General features: G+C 32.9%; 3 protein-coding genes and 1 long non-coding RNA gene across 7 annotated transcripts; 3 read left to right on the top strand and 1 right to left on the bottom strand.

Moving 5' to 3' along the window:
- The first annotated feature begins 362 nt into the window (after window positions 1-362).
- On the top strand, window positions 363-5,761 carry LOC109800119 (uncharacterized). Of its 2 annotated transcripts, none has more exons than XR_014430590.1 (3): window positions 363-573; window positions 730-5,432; window positions 5,510-5,761. It is a non-coding gene; the product is annotated as an uncharacterized LOC109800119 (long non-coding RNA). The 2 variants fall into 2 exon arrangements; XR_002239933.3 differs by lacking the exon at window positions 5,510-5,761 and having other exon boundaries at window positions 365-573; window positions 730-776; window positions 872-2,435.
- A 3,388-nt stretch (window positions 5,762-9,149) lies between these two features.
- Window positions 9,150-12,449, bottom strand: LOC109800940 (MIP18 family protein (DUF59)). 3 transcript variants are annotated; one of them, XR_014430589.1, is made up of 6 exons: window positions 12,187-12,447; window positions 11,994-12,099; window positions 11,822-11,921; window positions 11,031-11,105; window positions 9,935-9,980; window positions 9,339-9,527 (listed from the first exon to the last, which is right to left on the bottom strand). XR_014430589.1 is itself a non-coding variant. In XM_083066577.1 (6 exons), the coding sequence occupies exons 1-4, from the start codon at window positions 12,287-12,289 to the stop codon at window positions 11,032-11,034; spliced, it is 432 nt and encodes a 143-aa protein (XP_082922703.1). In that variant the 5' UTR covers window positions 12,290-12,449; the 3' UTR covers window positions 9,339-9,527; window positions 9,935-9,980; window position 11,031. The 3 variants fall into 3 exon arrangements, 2 of the variants coding, with proteins under 2 accessions (XP_020217467.1, XP_082922703.1); XM_083066577.1 differs by having other exon boundaries at window positions 11,031-11,154; window positions 12,187-12,449; XM_020361878.3 differs by lacking the exon at window positions 11,031-11,105 and having other exon boundaries at window positions 9,150-9,527; window positions 12,187-12,437.
- A 2,874-nt stretch (window positions 12,450-15,323) lies between these two features.
- Window positions 15,324-19,366, top strand: PPR40 (pentatricopeptide (PPR) domain protein 40). The gene is made up of 2 exons (XM_020361032.3): window positions 15,324-18,455; window positions 18,715-19,366. The coding sequence occupies exon 1, from the start codon at window positions 15,394-15,396 to the stop codon at window positions 17,317-17,319; it is 1,926 nt and encodes a 641-aa protein (XP_020216621.2). The 5' UTR covers window positions 15,324-15,393; the 3' UTR covers window positions 17,320-18,455; window positions 18,715-19,366.
- On the top strand, window positions 17,335-19,366 carry LOC145953033 (histone-lysine N-methyltransferase family member SUVH9). Its single transcript, XM_083066457.1, has 2 exons — window positions 17,335-17,471; window positions 17,638-19,366. The coding sequence occupies exons 1-2, from the start codon at window positions 17,425-17,427 to the stop codon at window positions 17,972-17,974; spliced, it is 384 nt and encodes a 127-aa protein (XP_082922583.1). The 5' UTR covers window positions 17,335-17,424; the 3' UTR covers window positions 17,975-19,366.
- Window positions 19,367-19,673: the final 307 nt, after the last annotated feature.

Raw genomic sequence — 19,673 nt, 5'->3', positions numbered from 1 at the left:
AATATGCTGTTATTTAAAAATTAAAATAAATAAAATGAATATATTTAAAACGACCGACATAATGTGTAGACAAATCAGTCATAAAAAAACGTAGAGATAACGCAATGCGATGCAACTTCGTGCGTAAGGACCACGCAATGCGATGCGTTGTTGCCGTCCTTGTAGGGTAAACACCAAACCGCCATCGCGTTGCTAGTATTTTACAAAAATACCCCTCCATTATTTGTAAAGTGACAGATAACAAACAGCATAGGCCCATCGATAAATGAGCCGCACCTAACGTTACACGTCACCTAATCTTCACCGTCAACACAATCAATCTCAGCCGTCCGTTCCGCAAATCCCATTATAAAAGAAACGTTAGGGTTCTCTTGTTTCTCTCATTCAGCGCCTCTTCGCCTTCAACCTTATCTTTATTCTCTTTTTCCCCTTTTCTTATCGACTTCTACGAATCCAGATGTAGTTCTTCTTTCGTCTCCGTCACGCCTTCGTGACTGGATCTACATGGATCGGAACCAGATCTACACGCCGACGGTGGTTTTGGCCATTCAATCGGAGTCTTGCATCGATCAGGTTTCATCCGTTTATTTAGTATTTGATTTTGTATTTTCTTGAATTATCTTTTAGGTCTTTCTTAGATCTGGTGCTCGCGCTTTCAGATCTACGGTTGCTGAGGTTTGATCTGTGGTTCATAGTAATTAATTTTATTTTCTTTGATTTATCTTGTAGGTTTCTCTTAGATCTGATGTTTTTAGCGTCTGATCTATGGTACAGAGGTGTGCGCTTCATGTTCGTCTTGCCTTTGGAATCTTTTTCGTTGAAAGTCGTTTCGTCTTGCATATGCCAAGCCTCTTGAGGTACTTTTTTGCAGGTATAGCGGAGAACCGATGACAAGAACGCAGATTCGCGCCGATCGGTTTAGTTGCTCTCGCTTTCTTGATTTCTATGTATGCACGTCGGATTGTTCTTGCTTGTTTCTGAAGCGGTGTCTCTTCCGCCGGCTACATATGTTGCAGATCTCGGATGTTTTAAATTTAGTGTATGATGTGAAGCTTTGAGGTGGAAATTATGTGGATGTAGGAGATTTCGGGATGAATTTACCTCAAAACGCTTCGTCGGTTGGGGTTTTTGAGTCCTGAGTGATCTTGTCATCCGACCTTTGCCATGACAGGTGCGCTTGCATGGCAGGTCAAAAAATCTTAATAAAAAAAAGTTTTATTGGTTTGGGGAGAGATCGCACGGGAGTTGCCCGGGGTCTCTCCCGCGTGTGGTGTGTGCTGTGCTCCTTTTCGTTATGCCTTTTATTATTACCTATCTGTCGCTCCACTCCGTATTTCGACTCTGGATCAGATGGATACGTCAGAGGATATGCTCCAACTCCTATCGAATAAGGTATTATCTATCAATTTACACTCGAAAGGATTAGGGTTTACACTCTTACTTAATTACCTAGTTAAAACCGGTAGCAGTTTTAATTTTACAATTAATCATCGGCATAGTTACTGCAGAGCAAGTAAATCGTTAGATCCAGTTATAATTATAATCATAATTAAATTTCAAGATTAATTAATTTAATTTCTTCAGATGGTAATTTAAGTAATATTGATCCGAAGTTTTGGTAATCTTATTGGCAGAAGTTGCTAGGTGGAGTTCATTGATAGTTACTTTCTGAAAGGTAAAGGGGTTGGGGGTATTAAACCGAGTTGTATGACTCTTAATATCACCAGATAATCGGTATTATGAAAAAACCAAATTCAGCCCTTTTGATCTGTGTAATTATTTAAATTATTATATTTATTTAGTAATTACATGCGACATCATTTATTGTTTTTAATCTCAAGTTTCCGATTACCTATTCAGTTTTTATACTTTTGCTGGTATCATTTCGATTATTTCAAGTTACCTTTTTAGCTCGTAAACTCCGGTGGCTTGTATACAATCAAGATCGACATCTGTATTTTCGGTCTTTGTATCAATTTTGTACGCTTATTTATATGTAAGGAGTTCAGCTTCGGCTGTCAACATTTGTAATGCAGAAATAGGTTAATTTCAAAGCAAGTAATGTGAGGAACGTAGGATTCTCACTTATCAAATTTGAGGGCGCAACGCGGCTTGTATCATACTCAGCGAGAACACCATTGGATTGGACAAGGCATTTTTGAAGAAAAATCGTCGATTAAGATTCTGATTTTGGCTTCTTCAACTATTAAGGTGAAGATAACTTCGGCTCTTGAAAGAAAAGAATTATACTTGATAATAATTTTGGTTATTCTGTATACATATATTGTCTCATGTTTCATTCTCTCATGCGGTGTTATTAGGCAGTATAAATACTTATTCAGAAGTTTCGCTATATATAATTAGCATTTTTATTTTTCAATAATTTATTTATTAATATACATGTTTTGGATGTTTATAATATTCAGATTGTGTCATGTTTCATTCTCTCATATGATTAATATTGTGGTTTAGCCTCCTTCATTTTTATCTTTTGAAGTTTTAATATTGTTTTATTATCCAGTATATATAGCAATTCAAATATTTTGCATACAATAGTCTGTATATTTCATTGTTAAGATGTAATGATACAGAATACTTGTACGGTTCTTTTTAGTATCAAATAAGAAGTGTATTTTTTTAGAATACTTAATATTATCTATATCTATAAGTAGAATATTCATCAAGAAATATATGTAACAACTGTTTGAATTATTATAGCTATATGTTTGTATACAGCAGTTTTATATATACAGTTAATTTATTGGCCTTGTTTTTTCAAAGAATCGGTTTTGCATTTAATTCTTTTTTAATGCTTTAACATTTTAATGGAAAACTCATTTAAATGTGAAAGGCCACGGTTTACATAGCTGTGTTCTGCCAACAATTAAGTAACAATAAATTTGTCGAAATGAAATTTTTGAAGTCATTTTAGAAAATTGAGAAAGATGGTTGATCCCTTTTTGGTGTGCTCCGCAAACATATGAACTGATTATATTTGCGTTTTTTATAAATGTTAAGTAATTAAACTCTAATATAGTTTTCAGTCTAGCATTTCATTGAATGAGGTTTAGGGTCTCGGTTTTGTTAGGTTTTAAATTGTGTTTGTGCTAAACTTTTGTTATCATCGTACCATTATAGAGAGTTATAAACTGTTTTTGGTTTTTTCATTATGCAATTAAAATTTGAGTTTTTTTCTTTGAATTATTAATGTTACTTGTAATCTATATTGAGCCAAAAAAGAGTCTTCATTGTTTATATTCAATATATTTGAATAGCATTTTGGAAGTATTAAAAATAATTATGGGATCGTTGCTATTTTACTAAGTTAAATTAAGGTTTTTAAATATCATATTTATTCCGTACTGTAGTGATCCGCACAATAACTCTTCTACAACTTCGCCCGTTGTCTAAATATTTAATTTATTTTATATTTTTGAAGTATTTTATTTAAAAGATTTTAATTATTGACGGGTTTTTTGTTGCAAAAATAAAGTCTTTTTCAAACTATTATTTGATGACATTATGTTTTCGAATTTTCTTTTTATAAACACATTCATTGAATCTTCAAACTATGACGGGCATTTTGGAATTGTCAAAAATAATGTGGAAGCTAGAAATTGTTTGAAGCTTTTATAGATTGTTGGCATGAATTAATTTTAATAATTATTTTCTTAAACTGTTTGTTGGTGAAAATTTTGTTATTTTTTTAATTTAAATATTCAGTGTTTACAATTAATTTTTTAAATGAAGTTCTGCTATTAAATTCTATGATAACTGTTTGCTAATTGAAAATGAGAACACTTTGTCACTCTACCCCAAACTTCATTTTTTTATTATCAACTCATTATTTAAAAGATCTGTAAGCTCAAAACGGTGGAGCGATCGGAGCATTGACATGTGCATGCTCTGGTAGGATGGTGGTTCGAATCCACCCAGATCTGCCTTTATGCTTTTTTAATAAATTTACATCATGCTCTTGTAGGTTTATATCTTCTGACGATAAGAGGTGTAGGAAAAAAAATAACGTTAGAAATTATGATTAAATGATAAAATTAACAAATTAGTATTATTTTCTTGAATTGCCACTAGAACAGGAATAGGTAACAAATAAATGGTAAAAAAATCCTAAACAAATTAATTTATAAATTATAAATATGTTATACTATATACAAATAACATTTTGTAATTTATTTTCTAGAATTAACCTTTTATATAACATTAAACAAAATACTTTCAGTGTTTATTTGCTTTTTATATTTTTAGTTTTTAAGATATTGATATTTATTTTATTTCATTTTATATTATTTTTATTAAAACTATTTTATCACATTATATAAATCATTTACTCTTCATTATTTATTATCTTAAATTATTTCTTTATATTTTTTTTTGTTTTGATAGAATTTTTTAAAGGACAGTCATAGAATTTAGAAACACATCATATATATTATTAACCAGAAAAATGTACATATCTAAATAATTCAAATATTTTATCAATATATTAGCTTTCTCAATACAAAAATTTAAATCCTTAATTATAGTTTTTTAATATAATTAGTTAGTATAAAGGTATGCTTTTAAAATTAGTATTTAATTATCATGTAATTATTATGTAAATATTTTCAAAACGTTAATCAATAAAAAAAATAATTTTAAAGTAATTATACTTGATGTATTAATATTGAATGACAACGTAAAACTTGTGTTATCAATACATTTTTATTAAATTATTAAAAAAAAACAGCATTTTAACTTGATGAGTGAGTGACTTTCACATTTTACTAATATTTTAAATAAAAGTAAATAAAGATTAACTTCGAAAGATAACGCACTTTAAATTTTAAATAGAAGAATTTAAAAGATAAGAAATTATTTGTTTATTATTCAAGAAATTACTTGCTATCAATAGAACTTTTTGGGTACAACAACTACAACAAAATGAGTCTAAAACTTTTGCTAACTATCCAAACCTCTCACTATGTCGACCCTATCGACTTTTCAATTAATATTTCAATATTAATTTTCATCGTGGAAATCATTTTTATTCATAATTACAAATTTTAATATTTAAATATATTTATACTATTTTTAATATGTATGAATTAGTATTTTTGAAATTAATTAATGACATTTATTAGTGATAAAAAAGATTAAAAAGTATTTATTATATTAAAAATTTAAAAATTCTAAATAATAATATTTACACTGAATAATGAACAATTTATAAGTCATAAAGTATTTCTCAATTTCTTAAAAAATTCATATTTGAATAATATTATTTAATATTTATTAACGATTAAAAAATGAACCAACATACAACCCTCTTTAGTTCTTGGATTTGTCTTCCTAGGGGTTTATTAAAGTTGACTGTGACGGTGCAGTGTCCAATGGTAGAGATAGTTCATATGGAGGAGTGATCCGAAACTCTAAAGGTGGATTCATCGTTGCTTTTACTAGAAGAATGGGTAGTTGTTCAATTATCTAATCGAAATTAAGGGTCATTTTGCAGGGACTTCCAACTTATTGTGGATCATCAACCTGGCATGCAAGTCATACTTAAATTAGACTCTTTGGAAGCAATTAATCTGTTGAAAGAAGGATGTGCTATGAATCATCCTTATGCTAATATAATTTAAAAGATTTGCCAATTAGCCAATGTTTTTTTGAGTTTTTCAACTTCGCATATTTGTAAAGAAACAAATTCAATGGCTGATTAGCTAGCCAAACATAAAGTTGTGTCAGAGGATAATTTTATTGTTTATGACTCTCCCCTCTTCTCTTCTTCTTATTAGCCGTTAATCTAGTGAGGTAGTTTGAATTTTATTTTCCTTTTGGGCTTTTAAGCTCCCTGTTACAAAAAAGCCAAAAACAAAAGATTATAAACATATAATAGAGCCATATATACTTTAACATGCTTGTTAGTATTTTTTTTTTATATTTATTTTAACACTATATTATGGATATAAAGTTTCTACCAGATGACTAGTGTTTGTCAAATTAATTGACCGACTTTAATTGATTTTTTTACACAATCATTTTTTTTAATGATAAAAAATTTTGAACTCTAAATCTTACTCATAATGTCAGTACTATATAATCCAATTACTTGTTAAAGTTGATCTTAATTAAATTTTATAAAAATAATTTACCTTAATAAAATTAATTATTATATATTAAACATGAATAATTATCATGTATAAAAATATTTTTAGAAAAAAATTTCGATGAAAATTTGTAGAGATTTTTTTAACTCCTTTTCCAATTCAATTTTTATTTATCATAGTTATTTATGAATTAAATTTTAAAACTTTTAAAATAACTTATCAATAAAAAAAATAATCACGTGTTATAATAAATTATTTATCTTTTATCTAAAATACCATTTATAAGTTTAAAAATATCTATTTATACAAACTTTAAATATAATTTACATATTAAAACATAGTATTATTTGCATATATAATGTAATGTGTTATAAACTTTAGTTATATATAATAAGGTTAAGACTGTATTACACATACTATAATACTAGTAGTAAATAATCATTGTTAATAATAGAAAATTATTAACACACTTTAACATGTTTATTAATATTTCTCACTTTTAATTCTTTTTATATTTTTAAACTTGACCCTGTTTAAATTCCAAGAGAAAAAAAAAAACATTTTTCAACAAAAACTTATTTTTAATTGTAATTTTATTTTTTTCTTAAAATTATTTCATTTAATTTAAGTTTAAACCAATTTGAATTAAAAACCATAGTAGAAACTAGTTTCGACACTCTAATGCAACTAATTTTGCTTGGTTGCAATATCATCCACCAATACATATGAATATAATTAACCTAGTATCTAGGTAGAACAAATAAAAAAAAAATTCAAATAATTCAAATATTTTTTAAAATAAAATAGTGATTTATTGATATTATATTCAATTTTTTAATGATAAAGTTACATATACTTGCATGGTTTTGTAACAAAACAAGATATTTTACGAATTTGTGTTTAATGACTCTACTGAAAAGTTACATGATCACGGAAATATATCGAAGAAAAATAATTTTGATGGAAGAAATATGAGAAGATAAATAATTCATTTATGTGATAAAAAGAGGTTTTAAGCATATATTTATTAATAAATCACATTAAATAATAAAACTATTTATTTAAATTAATTTTTTTAAAATTTAAATAAGGACCAATTTAGAAAATAGAATGTGTGAATAGATATAACAATGTCTGGTATTAAAAAAAGAAACCCTCGTTATGATCTAGTTAAATGAATCTATTTTTTGTCAAGACTTTTTTTTTTTTTAAGGATTTTGCTAACCAGAGTCTCAAAAATGCTGGTTAAAGAATTAAAGTGTATTAAATTTAAAAATCGCTTCATTTATTGCAAGCTGGAGTGATTTTACAGAACTGGAACCCTGGATGGTTAGACTAATTTACCTAAAAACACAACAGATATTTCTTGATGAATTTCTTTACTAGAATCATTGAAGGGTGAATCTTGAGAATATTGTTAGATCTTATAGTACAAAGGCAAAGATGAATTCGAATTCCAAATACAAATATGCAACAAATAGAAGAGCTGAATAGAAAACCTTGTGAGATTTCATGAAACCCATCATCACCATCCCTGAATTGGCCACCGTCTATCTGGATCAGGAAGCCAAGAAGAGCGTTTCTTCTCTTTCTTTACCACCTTATTAGGATCTTCATGGGGAGAAGATATTTTTTTAAAGGAGAAAACTTTACCAAGAAGCCCCACACCCCTTTTATGCTTCTTGTGCTTATCACTGAAATCGTGTTCCCCACTTATCCTCAAGGATTGTGAGAGTCTCTCATAGCCAGCGATTTTGGCACATTCCGAAGTCACAGATTCTGATGAAAGAAGTATGTGGTGTGATCTTGACAACCTGAAGCTTCTGCTAAATTCCATCATCCTCAAACTTGAGATTACTATGGTCGTGTTCTTTTTTGGTTCCAACTCCGTGTGTTCCTGGAATTAATGGTATTTGGTGAATGATGGAAGGGATGAATAGTTGGGAGATGTTGTGAGCTGTTTTAATTGCAGATTCCTTTTTTGTTGTAAGAAAGAGAGGGTCAACTTTGGATGGACATTATTCAATTGCTGCGTGGTTGGGTTGATTGAGTGTGACATTAGTGATTGCAAAAGCATAATATATTTGGATGTATATCGCTGTGTTGCTTAGAATTGTTGTTTTTGACTTTTCTCCGCGTAGTGGAATTCAATTATCAAAATCAAACCTTGTGAGGCCGTGTCAGCGAAAGCTAAAGCAAGTCAAAGGAGATGAATGGGCTGGATCATGGAAGTGGTGAGACGTGAGTCTTGCCTTCAGACCTTGGCATAAGGAATTCACAAAAATGATATTTTCTTTTAAAAAAAATTATTTTTAGTCTAAAGATTAGTGTTTTTCAATTTTATTTCTTATAAAACCTCTACAATTCGGTGATTGAGTGCATTACATCCCGTGTCCTTGATATTTTGAGGACAATGGGGGAAATGGTTTATAGTAATACTTGGCTGTGATCCTCAAAGCATGATCAAGAAATTATAAATTTGAAATTTCGATTTAGGCGAGCAAGATGATATACTTTATTGCAATCTCTTTGGTTTGGACATCTATCGATTGATGGATTTGATTTTATCTATAAAAGAATTAATAAAAAACACAGATTCAATAAATATCCCAAGTATGTTTATGGAAAGTTCATAAAGTGATACATTACGAGTTTGAAAATCGTATATATAATTTATCATTTGAAGAATATCCTTTGTTACTTTTAAGTTGATACAGGTTTTGAGACGTGTTTTCAGACGGCCCCTTATGCTGTTATAAGTCATGTGATGTGCGTAATCTATAACAGAGCAACCTCACGTGTCTGGTACTGAAGAAAAAAAATATCAACGTCTGCATTAATAACTAAACCGCATTGACCTTCCTTTTGCGAATCGTCTGACATAAGTAATACCACAATAGTCTTCAGCTATTCATCAATCATAACATACCATTTTGTGTGCAATATTTGCTTTGGAAATTCATTGCAACGCCAACAACGGCTGAGTAGGAACATAAGAAATGATGCTTACTTTAAAACAAACAAATTTAAACGGCATGGCATGAATTAAGTGTAAGAACCGGGTCAACCCGTAAACAGACTGATCAAGCATATTCTGTGTAGTAGAAGGTACAAAAATATGACATGATTGATGTTCAACTTGATTTACACACATACCACATACTAAACACAAAGATACATCCTATGAAAATTAAAGAGATAAAGCTTCTCGAAAGGTAAATCCCGTCCAACTACTTTCCGTACATATCGACTACTTTTTATAGCATCGTAAGCGGTAAAAACGCTGTACAAAAGTTACTATAATGCTGACATATTTGCTTGTTCACAGTTCATTTGAGTAGAGACACTCTTCCACAAGCTGGCGGAGGTTGGGATTCTCCAAGGCAGCAACCACTCTTTCTTTATCATTTAACTGCTTGTTGACTGCATAAAGAATATTTGTAGTATTATTAGAAGCTCGTGTGGTTTCTCAGTGAGGTACAGGGGCAAAAGTGAAAGGGCGTCATTAAGTAGGTGAGCATAGTAGTTTTGGTGAGAATAGGATCAATAAGGTTTTTAGTATTGTTTGAGATGCTGCTGAAAACAGAAGGTAAAAAAAGTGGAAGAAAGGAGATGGGAAAGACTTGGCCTTACGAATGGATCCCCTCGTGTACAAGATTAGCCATGTTCAAATTCTCTCTAAGTAGACATTTAATACCCCCGTCCCCCAAATTTAACGTCTATCAAATATACAAGATTTGATCACGACCATGTCATGTCAAATTTTAACATATGAGGATCCATTTCCTAAGTCTTAAATGTTATTGTTTTAACAATTGTTTAAACTTTACCTGATTCTTCGTCAGCATGAGATCCAGGAGAAACCTTGATGTCCACCTGCAAAGAGAAATTTGAAAAATGAATGAGATAATTATTAGTCAGGAAACAATTATACCCTCATCTACACAGATTAGAATCCATTTTTCACTTTTTCAACATTGAGAACTACAATTCACATGAAAATAAAGAAAGCCAGCAGGAGCAAGGGCAACTAACATGCCACCAACCATGGTTGTCAATCCCAAATAGTGGCACAGAGCAACCAACCCTGAAAAATGCTATAGTGGGTAGCAGGATGGCCACTATTCTAACCATTTAGAATAAGAAAAGGGTAAAACTTATAAGAGTGCAAAAGACAGTGCGATGAAAGAACTGTCTTAGAGAGATTAAAAAACAGAACAAAGATAGGCAGTAAAAGTCATAGTTGGCTGCAAAACAATGACAGGGATGATCAGAAATGTTAACAGAAAGCGGTGAGTGTTTCTCATACAGAACAGTAGTCAATAGGTGCTACTTCATGACAGAGTGGAAACAAGTTACTGAGAATAGTAGTTTTTGTTTGCAAAATCCATCACAATAGTGCTCACTCCAGCTATGATTTTGCCTGCTGTTGCAGCCGCAATGGCCACTACACCAAACTGTGACTCTCGATTTTTTGGAGATGCTCCATCTGCTTCGATCTGTGATTCTGGAATAGCACTTATATTGACAACTATGCCACCAGACAAGTTCAAATGAATGAAATCACACAGCAATGACACAGGAAAATACCAAACTATTTGTACAGAGGTGCAACAAGAATGTAATCCTAGATACTCCCTTGGCATCACCATATGCATTTATTGATGACCTTAATAGAGACACTACAAACTTCCACTTATGGCATTCATGTCAACATATTCAACCCCATTTAATAAGCTAGAATCTATTTCACTCGGTGATTATCTTCATTACTTAATACATGTGGCACGAGCATCCCATCCCCAAGAGTCATAATGGTAACCACTGATTCTTGTGGAGTCAAATTATTGTCGAAAGTAATACACATAACGGAAATGGACCCTGATCGTATCATTTCTACATAAACGAATTGACAAGTATAAATACCTTATACTATATTTTGATGGACTGGATATCTTGAATAGGGAATTGAATAAAAATCCGACAACTTTTTTTCTTCTTCTGGGAAATCCACGTAGCAGCACAGGAAAAATACACACTTCACTTCTTTCTATCAAATGAATCGCAATCCATACCAACATGCCACAATATTCAATACATAATTATGAATAGGTGCGAATGAAATTCATGCATATTTTAAGTCAGATTTACCGAGATAAAATACAAGTCATCTGATCTTCATCCAGGATTGACTAACTGCATGAATGGTTCAAATGTCGAATATATATATCCTAAGTTTGGTTTTACCAAGATAAAATGAGTCATCCGATCTCCATCCAACAGTTCCAATTGACTGACTGAGTGACTGTATGGATGCATCAAATCCCAGACTGCAGGGAATCCAGATCCAATTGAACAATACAAATAAGAACTAACAGAGACACGTGATTAAATAGAAAGACATCACAACAACTCCGCGAGAAGATCAGAATAATTGATAAAGAGAAGACTAAAATAAAATAACAACCACAATAACAGCAAGTTTGAACCAACAAGAACCCTATTCCGCAATTCACCCTTGTTTCTGCTTTGTTTCAGTTACTTCTCTCCCTTCATTCACACCTTCACATGCTATCAAATCCTAGCTAGCTCTTAACAAACAAAAATGCGGTTTAAACATAAGGTATGCAATCAATAAACGAGACACATATCCAACCAGCAAAAACATACAGCAACAAAAAAGACATGCATAGAAAAAGGAAGGACAGGGAACAAACTTTGTAGTGAGGAGGGAAGTAGTGCTTGAGTTTGACTCTGAGACAAAGACCGATAACCGTGGCCATGCTACAGTGCTGAACGGTGGGCGTAAAAGTAATCCTGAACAAAAACAACCGCAGATTAAAAGGTTTTTAACAAACCCTGAGACCAAATTAAGAGTTAGAAACTAACAGAATTCGGCCTAATTCGTGATCGACGGTGATTGATTCCTCGGAGAGGACACTGAGCTGTTCCAGGGAATAAGGATGTTCGGGATCCCTAATATCCCTCACGAAATTTGGCACATCGAAGCGAAGTCAAGGATCTGAAAAGTTTAGCAGAGTATTGGGTGAAAAGAGAATGAAAAAGAGTGGAAAAAGGATATCATAGATATCGAGAGCATCAACGGCGTGAGGATCTTCGGAGCGAGAGATTCTCTCTTTCTTGGCGTGAACCACGGGGTTCGCATTGATCAGACCCAGCGTCATTCCTTTTCCACTGTCACGCTCACGGACCTCCTTTGCTGTATATATTTATATGTGCTCTCTCTCTCTCTCTCTCTATTTTGTCTTCGGTGCACTTTTCATCAACAAAATGCTTCGTCACATGACTGGACTCTTAACTCATAACGCGTCAGATAAGGAAGGAACTGCTGGGACAAAAATATATTCAAATATTTAAAGATGGATTATATTACATTTTTATTCTTATCTTTGACATCACTTGACTGAAATTTTAATATAAATAAAATTATACGTATATTTATTATTAATAATGTTTTCAATTTGATTTTCATTTAAAGTATGTATATTATCACTTCTTTTTTTTTTTTAAGAATTCAAGAAGTTTATTAGTCTAATTATTCAGTGATATCTTGGAGCGAAGAAATATCGATTCAAATTTTATATTTTTAATATTTTAATAATTTATTTGCTTAACTTTTGATCTGAAAATAAATTTAAAAGTGTTTTTAAGAAATTTTTTACTAAAATAATTCTTCATTTTAAGTTGGAGATTTTCTATAAGAAGAATACCCCTCTTAATATTATATTTAATATTACTAATATTTTAAAGATTAATGATGTAACTATATTGACAGACAATTGAGTCTTTCATTCTTGTTAAGTAGAAATAAGGAGATTTTTTCTTATGTAAAGGATCTTATGTGGTGTAGAATCCAATCTTGAGGTAATAGACCTCTTTTTAAAGGTGGCAAAAAGGTGTTAATTAAGAATATTTCGCAATTCATTCCCACTTATACTATGAGTATTTTCCTCCTTCCTCGGTCACTTAGTGTAAAGTTAGAGAATATGATAAATTCCTTCTCGTAGGGTTCAAAATTGAGTTTGAGTAGAGTTATAAATTAACTAAAGTGGGATAAGCTTGTTATTGAGAAAGTTATGGGGTATTTGGTTTTAAGGATATTTAGGTGTTTAACATGACCATGTTGAGTAAGCAAGCTTAGAGACTTATTAGTGAGCTCAACTCTCTTGCAAGTAAGCTACTAAAATCAAAGTATTATTGAAACTCATATTTCTTCAAAGCTAACTTGGCTCATAACCCTAACTATGCATGGAGAAGTATTTTGAGGTCAAAGCTTTTAGTTTAAGAGGGTCGGAAGTGAGAGATGGGAGGTGGTGATAACATCTCTGTTTGGAATGATTTGTGGCTTAAAAGGTTTGTAGGTAGGTGCTATTTATGAACCAAATTATTGAGGAGCTACACGATATGAGGGTGAGTGGAATCATTGACAATGAGAGGTCTTGTTGGAAGTTGGATGTGATTAATGAGTTATTTGACCCAGAGGATTGTAAGGACATACTTAGTATTCCCCTCTCGAGGGTTGATGACCAACATTATCGCTCATGGAGATGGAGTAAAGACCTTATTTGTGTGTGCTTTGTGAATATCAGTTAGCGAATGCTTAGCATTTGTTTGCCAGTTGTAGTAAAACTCAACAATGTTGGTTTGTGTGTTTTGTTGATAAGCTTATTAACTTTGATGAACATAACTGATGGTATTAAGAATCTGTTTTTGGTCGTGTTGAATAATAGGGAGCAACAAGTTATTGAGACTGCAATGGTCCAATGGAGTATATGGTATAGTAGAAAGAAGGAGCTTTGAGAGGGGAAAAAATAGGGTAGTCATGACACCATTTTCACGACTAAGAATGTGCATGATGCATGGGTGCTGTCTCATCATATTGATAAGGGTTTCTATAATACCTAAACCTCTTAGTAATTATGCTTGGACCCCACCTAGATATGATAAGCTAAAATGTAATTTGGATGCAGTGTTTTTCTCTGTCAATAATGGTTTCAATGCTAGTATGTGCGTCAAAGATCATGAGAGAGTATTTCGCGTAGTTAGGTGCACAACTTTTTGTTCTTTCTAGAATCACATGAGTGTGGGGCTTTACCTTTGAGAGAAGCTCTCAACTCGGCGTTAGACTTGAATTTGTTTAACATTATTTTTGAATCATATTGCCAATACATTGTTAATTGTTTTAACAATTGACGATAAACATTATTGAGTTTGGATGCATTATTGATAGTTATAAGGGATTGTTAAATAGGTTAGGAAATCATGAGGTCAATTTTGTCTATAAACAAACAAATTCAGTTGCTCATGTTAATAAGGGCTAATGAGTCTCAAGTTGATCCAAAGGATTTTAATCATATTCCTTATGGTGTGTTTGGATGAGGAATTTATATAGGGTAATTCATTTATTTGAAGAATTTCAAATTTCTTGAGATGAAATGCTTTGTTTGGATGAGAAATTTACAAAGAATTTGAAATCCAAGTATTTGTGAAATTCATTAAAATAGTAGAATTTCAAATTCTCCAAAAAATGGGAGAATTTGAAATTTCTCATATATGTTTTTCTTATTTCACCTATATATTTTATCTTATCTCTTAATTCTTTTAATTATTGGATATTTAAAAATATTTTTAAAATTATTAAATATTATATTATATTAATTTTTAAAATTATTAAATATTATCTAATATTAATTTTTAAAATTATTAAATATTTAAAAATGAATTAATATTTATTTTTATAAAATTTAATTTAAAAATCTCAACATATAAATATATTTTTAAAATCAATTTTACTATGATGAAATCAAATTATCATATTCAACCTAACAATTTAAAATTTAAGAAATTTGAATTGACTCATCCAAACAAAATATTTTAAGAATGATAGAAATTGAAATCAAAGTAATTCAAATACCAAGAATTTAAAATTCTTTGAATTTGTAAAATTCTTCATCCAAACACACTATTATTGTATTATTCACTATGTTTTAAATTATAGTAATTAAGTTTATTTCTTAAAAAGAGGTCCCATATTATTAATTTATTAATTTTAAATAAAAAATATACATATATTTAATAACTTAAAATATTAAAAAAAATATTAAACATTAAAGGACTTCATAAATAAAATAAAATAACAGTATTTATTTGTATGATTAAAGAGCAATTTAATAATTTAAAAGAAAAAAAACAAAGTTAAAGAAAGATGACTGAATTGAGGCATTTGCGTGGTGAGTGTGGAGCGCGGACCTAACTTCTCCAAACAACCATGCCTCTTCCACTCGAACCCTTCATGAGGCACGCCATTCCCCGCAAACCCATCGACCACCAATACATTTCGCGACTCCTCTCGCGACCCGACTGGGCCCTCCTCCTCAACCACCACCTCTCCCCAAACATCACCCCTCGCTCCGCCCTAACCATCTTCCACCACCAACATGACCCCTCCCACGCCATCAAGCTCTACACGTGGCTCTCACGTGTCAACCCCGCCCTCGCAACGCACCACTCCGTGCAACGCGCTTTCGCCAACACGCTGCACCGCAAAGGCCCCGCGCTGCTATCCGTTGATCTCCTCCGCGACGTTAACGGCGTCACCGAGGACTTGCTCTGCGTTTTGATGGCAAGTTGGGGGAGTCTGGGCTTGGCGAATTACTGTGCTCACATTTTCGGTCAAATCTCGTTCTTGAGTCTTACTCCTACTACTAGGTTGTATAACGCTCTTATTCATGCTTTGGTGAAATCTAACTCAATTGACCTTGCTTATCTCAAGTTTCAGCAGATGCCTGCGGATAATTGCCGCGCCGATACAGTTACTTACAACACCCTCATTCACGGGGCTTGCAAGATCGGCGTCGTCGATGAGGCGCTTCGATTGGTCAAACAAATGAAGGAAAAGGGGCATTTTCCTAATGTTTTCACTTACACTATTCTCATTCACGGCTTTTGTAATGCCAACAGGGTTGATGAAGCCTTTGGAGTTTTCGACACCATGAAGGAGACTGGAGTTCATGCCAACGAGGCCACGGTCAGAGCGTTGGTTCACGGTGTTTTTCGTTGCGTGAATCCGGGTAAGGCGCTCGAGTTGTTGTTGTGTAAGTTTTTAGAAAGGGAGCATGGTCATTTTAAGTTGGCTTGTGATACTGTATTGTATTGCCTTGCAAATGAGTGTATGGCGAAGGAGATGGTTATGTTTCTGAGGAAGGTTCTAGAAAGAGGTTATGTACCTGATAATTCTGTTTTCAATGTTGTGATGGCTTGTTTGGTTAAGGGAGGTGAGCTGAGAGAGGCGTGTGACATGTTTGATGTTTTAAGAAAGCAAGGTGTGAAGGCGGGCATTGGTGCTTATCTCGCGCTTATTGAAGCGTTATACAAGAATGGATGGAGAGAGGAGGGGGGTCGAGTCGCTGGTCGAATGGTTAGTGATGGGATGATTTCAGATGTCTTCTCATATAACATGATAATTAATTGCTTCTGCAGAGCCAAACTGATGGATAATGCGTCTCAGGCTTTCAGAGACATGCAGCTTAGAGGCTTTGTTCCCAACCTTGTTACTTTCAATACCCTTATTAATGGTCATTGCAAGGATGGATCAATAGATAAGGCACGGGAGCTGCTGGAGATGCTTTTAGAAAATGGACTTAAACCTGATATCTTCACTTTTAGCTCTATAATTGATGGACTCTGTCGAATAAAGAGGATTGAGGAAGCTTTTGAATGCTTTACTGAGATGATTGAGTGGGGCATCAATCCTAATGCTGTCATTTATAATATCTTGATTCGATCTTTATGTGCCACTGGGGATGTTGCAAGGTCGATGAAGCTTTTCAGAAGGATGCAAACAGAAGGAATAAGCCCTGACACATACTCCTATAATGCTTTGCTTCAACTCTTCTGTAGGATGAATAAAATTGAGAAAGCTAAAAAGCTTTTTGATTCAATGTCACAATCTGGCTTGAATCCGGACAATTACACTTACAGTGCTTTTATAGTGGCACTGTCCGAATCTGGGAGATCAGAGGAAGCCAAGAAGATGTTTTACTCAATGGAGGCAAATGGTTGCTCTCCCGATTCATATATATGTAACTTGATTATTAAAATATTGGTTCAGCAGGACCATTTTGAAGAGGCCCGAAACATCATAGAAAGATGCAGACAGAAGGGGATATCTTTAAATTTTATTCCTAATTTGTAGACTAATTTTCTGCTAGTTTTTAGGATGCTGCTACATTATTGAGCTTTTGACAGTGAAGATATTGGTTCAGGATACAGGTACCTCAGATTATAGAGCTCTGTTGATATGGAGATCTTGTTATGTGATGGGACACAAGAATTGTTTATGCACATGTATGTATGATGAACTTTTTGTTCATTTCAACAAAAAAGTAAAGAATCCGAAAAGAAATATATATTTACACTGAATGGGTAGTGCTGTTTTGAAGGAAGCTAGGAATATTAGGAGTGGTTTGGATTTTAATCATGTGTTTTGTCTTGCTGCTGATATGTCGAACAGGAAGGATAATGTTCCGGTTCAGCTTTTTAGTGACATAGATGACGACCGGGGTCCTCTTTGCTACAAGTATCTTGCCAGGACTAGTTTTATGCAGTTTGTGTTTCATCAGAGTGGGAAGGCTACTGGTTGTGACTATGTGGATGGTTGTGGTGATGAATGCTTCTGTGCTATGAAAAATGGGGGTGAGTTTCCTTATACTCTGCAGGGGAAGCCTTTGATTTTTGAATGTGACCCTTTCTGCTCTTTTCCTCCTCATTGTCGCAATAGTGTTGCACAGAAGGGGCTGAAAATTAGGTTGGAAGTGTTTAGGTCTCAGCAGACAGCTTGGGGGGGTTAGGTCCTTGGATCTAATTCTAGCTGGTGCTTTTATCTGCGAGTTTGCAGGGGTTGTTTTGACTAGGGAGCAAGCGCAGCTCTTGACAATGAATGGTGATTCGTTGATATATCCTAATCGTTTTTCTGAAAGATGGGCAGAATGGGGGGATTTGTCTCAGATATACCCACAGTATGTGCGACCATCATATTCATCAATTCCTCCTTTGGATTTTTCTCTGGATGTGTCAACAATGAGGAATGTTGCTTGTTATATGAGCCATAGTTCAACTCCAAATGTCTTGGTTCAGTTTGTTCTGTATGATCACCACAATTTGATGTTCCCTCACGTTATGCTATTTACAATGGAGAACATCCCTCCCATGGGAGAGCTCAGCCTTGACTATGGTGTAGCTGATGAGTGGACAGGCAAGCTCTCTATATGTAACTGAATAGATCATACACTTCTAATATTGAGGCCTGAGTTTTGGGCATGGTTAAGTGAGGTAAAGTCTCTAGTTCTACCATTTAACTCTATTGTTTTCACCCTTATCTCCTCTTTGATTGCATCTTACTTATATCTGGTACTTTGCTGTCTCCAATGCAAACTCTGTTCACCATATGACAATTAATATACATAAAAGTGTTGTGATATTTCAAAATTCCAGGTGTACTTTGGACTGGTAATATATTATACTGATTTTGAATGATTGACTTCTTCTGTTAGAATATTTTATTGTAGTCTAATTTGATGATAATGGTCAGATTGGATTGGCCCCTCATAGTATTTCAGATCAGGAACATGGAACAAGCCAACATAAACCTGTTTTGGATCAGATGATTCAGATTGATAGACCTGCTGATGTCTCAGTCCCAGTTACATTTACTGATACAGCCGATTTGTTTCATTTTTTCACTTTGTCCTGCATGACCTTCATCTCCTTGCAGCCAATGGATTTGATTGGCATGCTCATGAAGAGATCCTCCCATCCAGCTTGCAGCTCCCAAGTGTCAGAGCTGCAAAGTCCACCAGATTTTCATGATATTTTTACTCTGGATCATTTTGCTGTATAAAGCTGTTTGTTTTGGTAGTGGCTACTGATCATGGTGCTGTAACATAAAATGTTTTGGATAAACCCGACGACTCTGGTTCAGCTAATGATTCAGAACCAGTTGCTGTTCCTGGTTTAGCTGCACATGTTCTACAGCAGAGGATTTTATCTGCTGTTGTTTCTGATCCGGGAGGAGATTCTGCAACATTCACGGCTGATATGGCAACTCTCTCTGGTTCTAGTCTTTGTTTGGCTGTTGTTTTTGGTTTTGCAGCTAGACACGATTTTGTACTTTCTTTTGTCCTTCTATTTTTAAAATCTTCTTGTTAAAGAAAAATATTTAAAAATGCTTTCACGTAACATTTTATTTGTATTTTATATATAAGGGTTGATTAATTAAGATATTCAAGGTAACAAATAATATTTTAAATTAAAACAATTTAAAGTATCTTTTCATGCATAATTTAATTGCGTAAATATTTTTTATTTTATATAAATGATGTAATTACATATAAATTTTATTTTTTATTTTTTAATTTTATTATTTTAAGCCATGGATTGTGTCATAAAGGTCGTCTTTTAAATTAATGTCTAAGCTTTACCTTATGCAAACTATCATCCATTTTGGTCGGTCCATGTTTTTTAATAATTTTTTTTAAAATTCAAAGCTGA

This window comes from Cajanus cajan, chromosome 11 (assembly GCF_000230855.2).
Source record: "Cajanus cajan strain Asha chromosome 11, NIPB_CcT2T_4, whole genome shotgun sequence".
NCBI lineage: Eukaryota > Viridiplantae > Streptophyta > Magnoliopsida > Fabales > Fabaceae > Cajanus > Cajanus cajan.
Note: the sequence above shows the minus strand (reverse complement) of the source record. Positions and strands in the feature narration are given on the sequence as shown.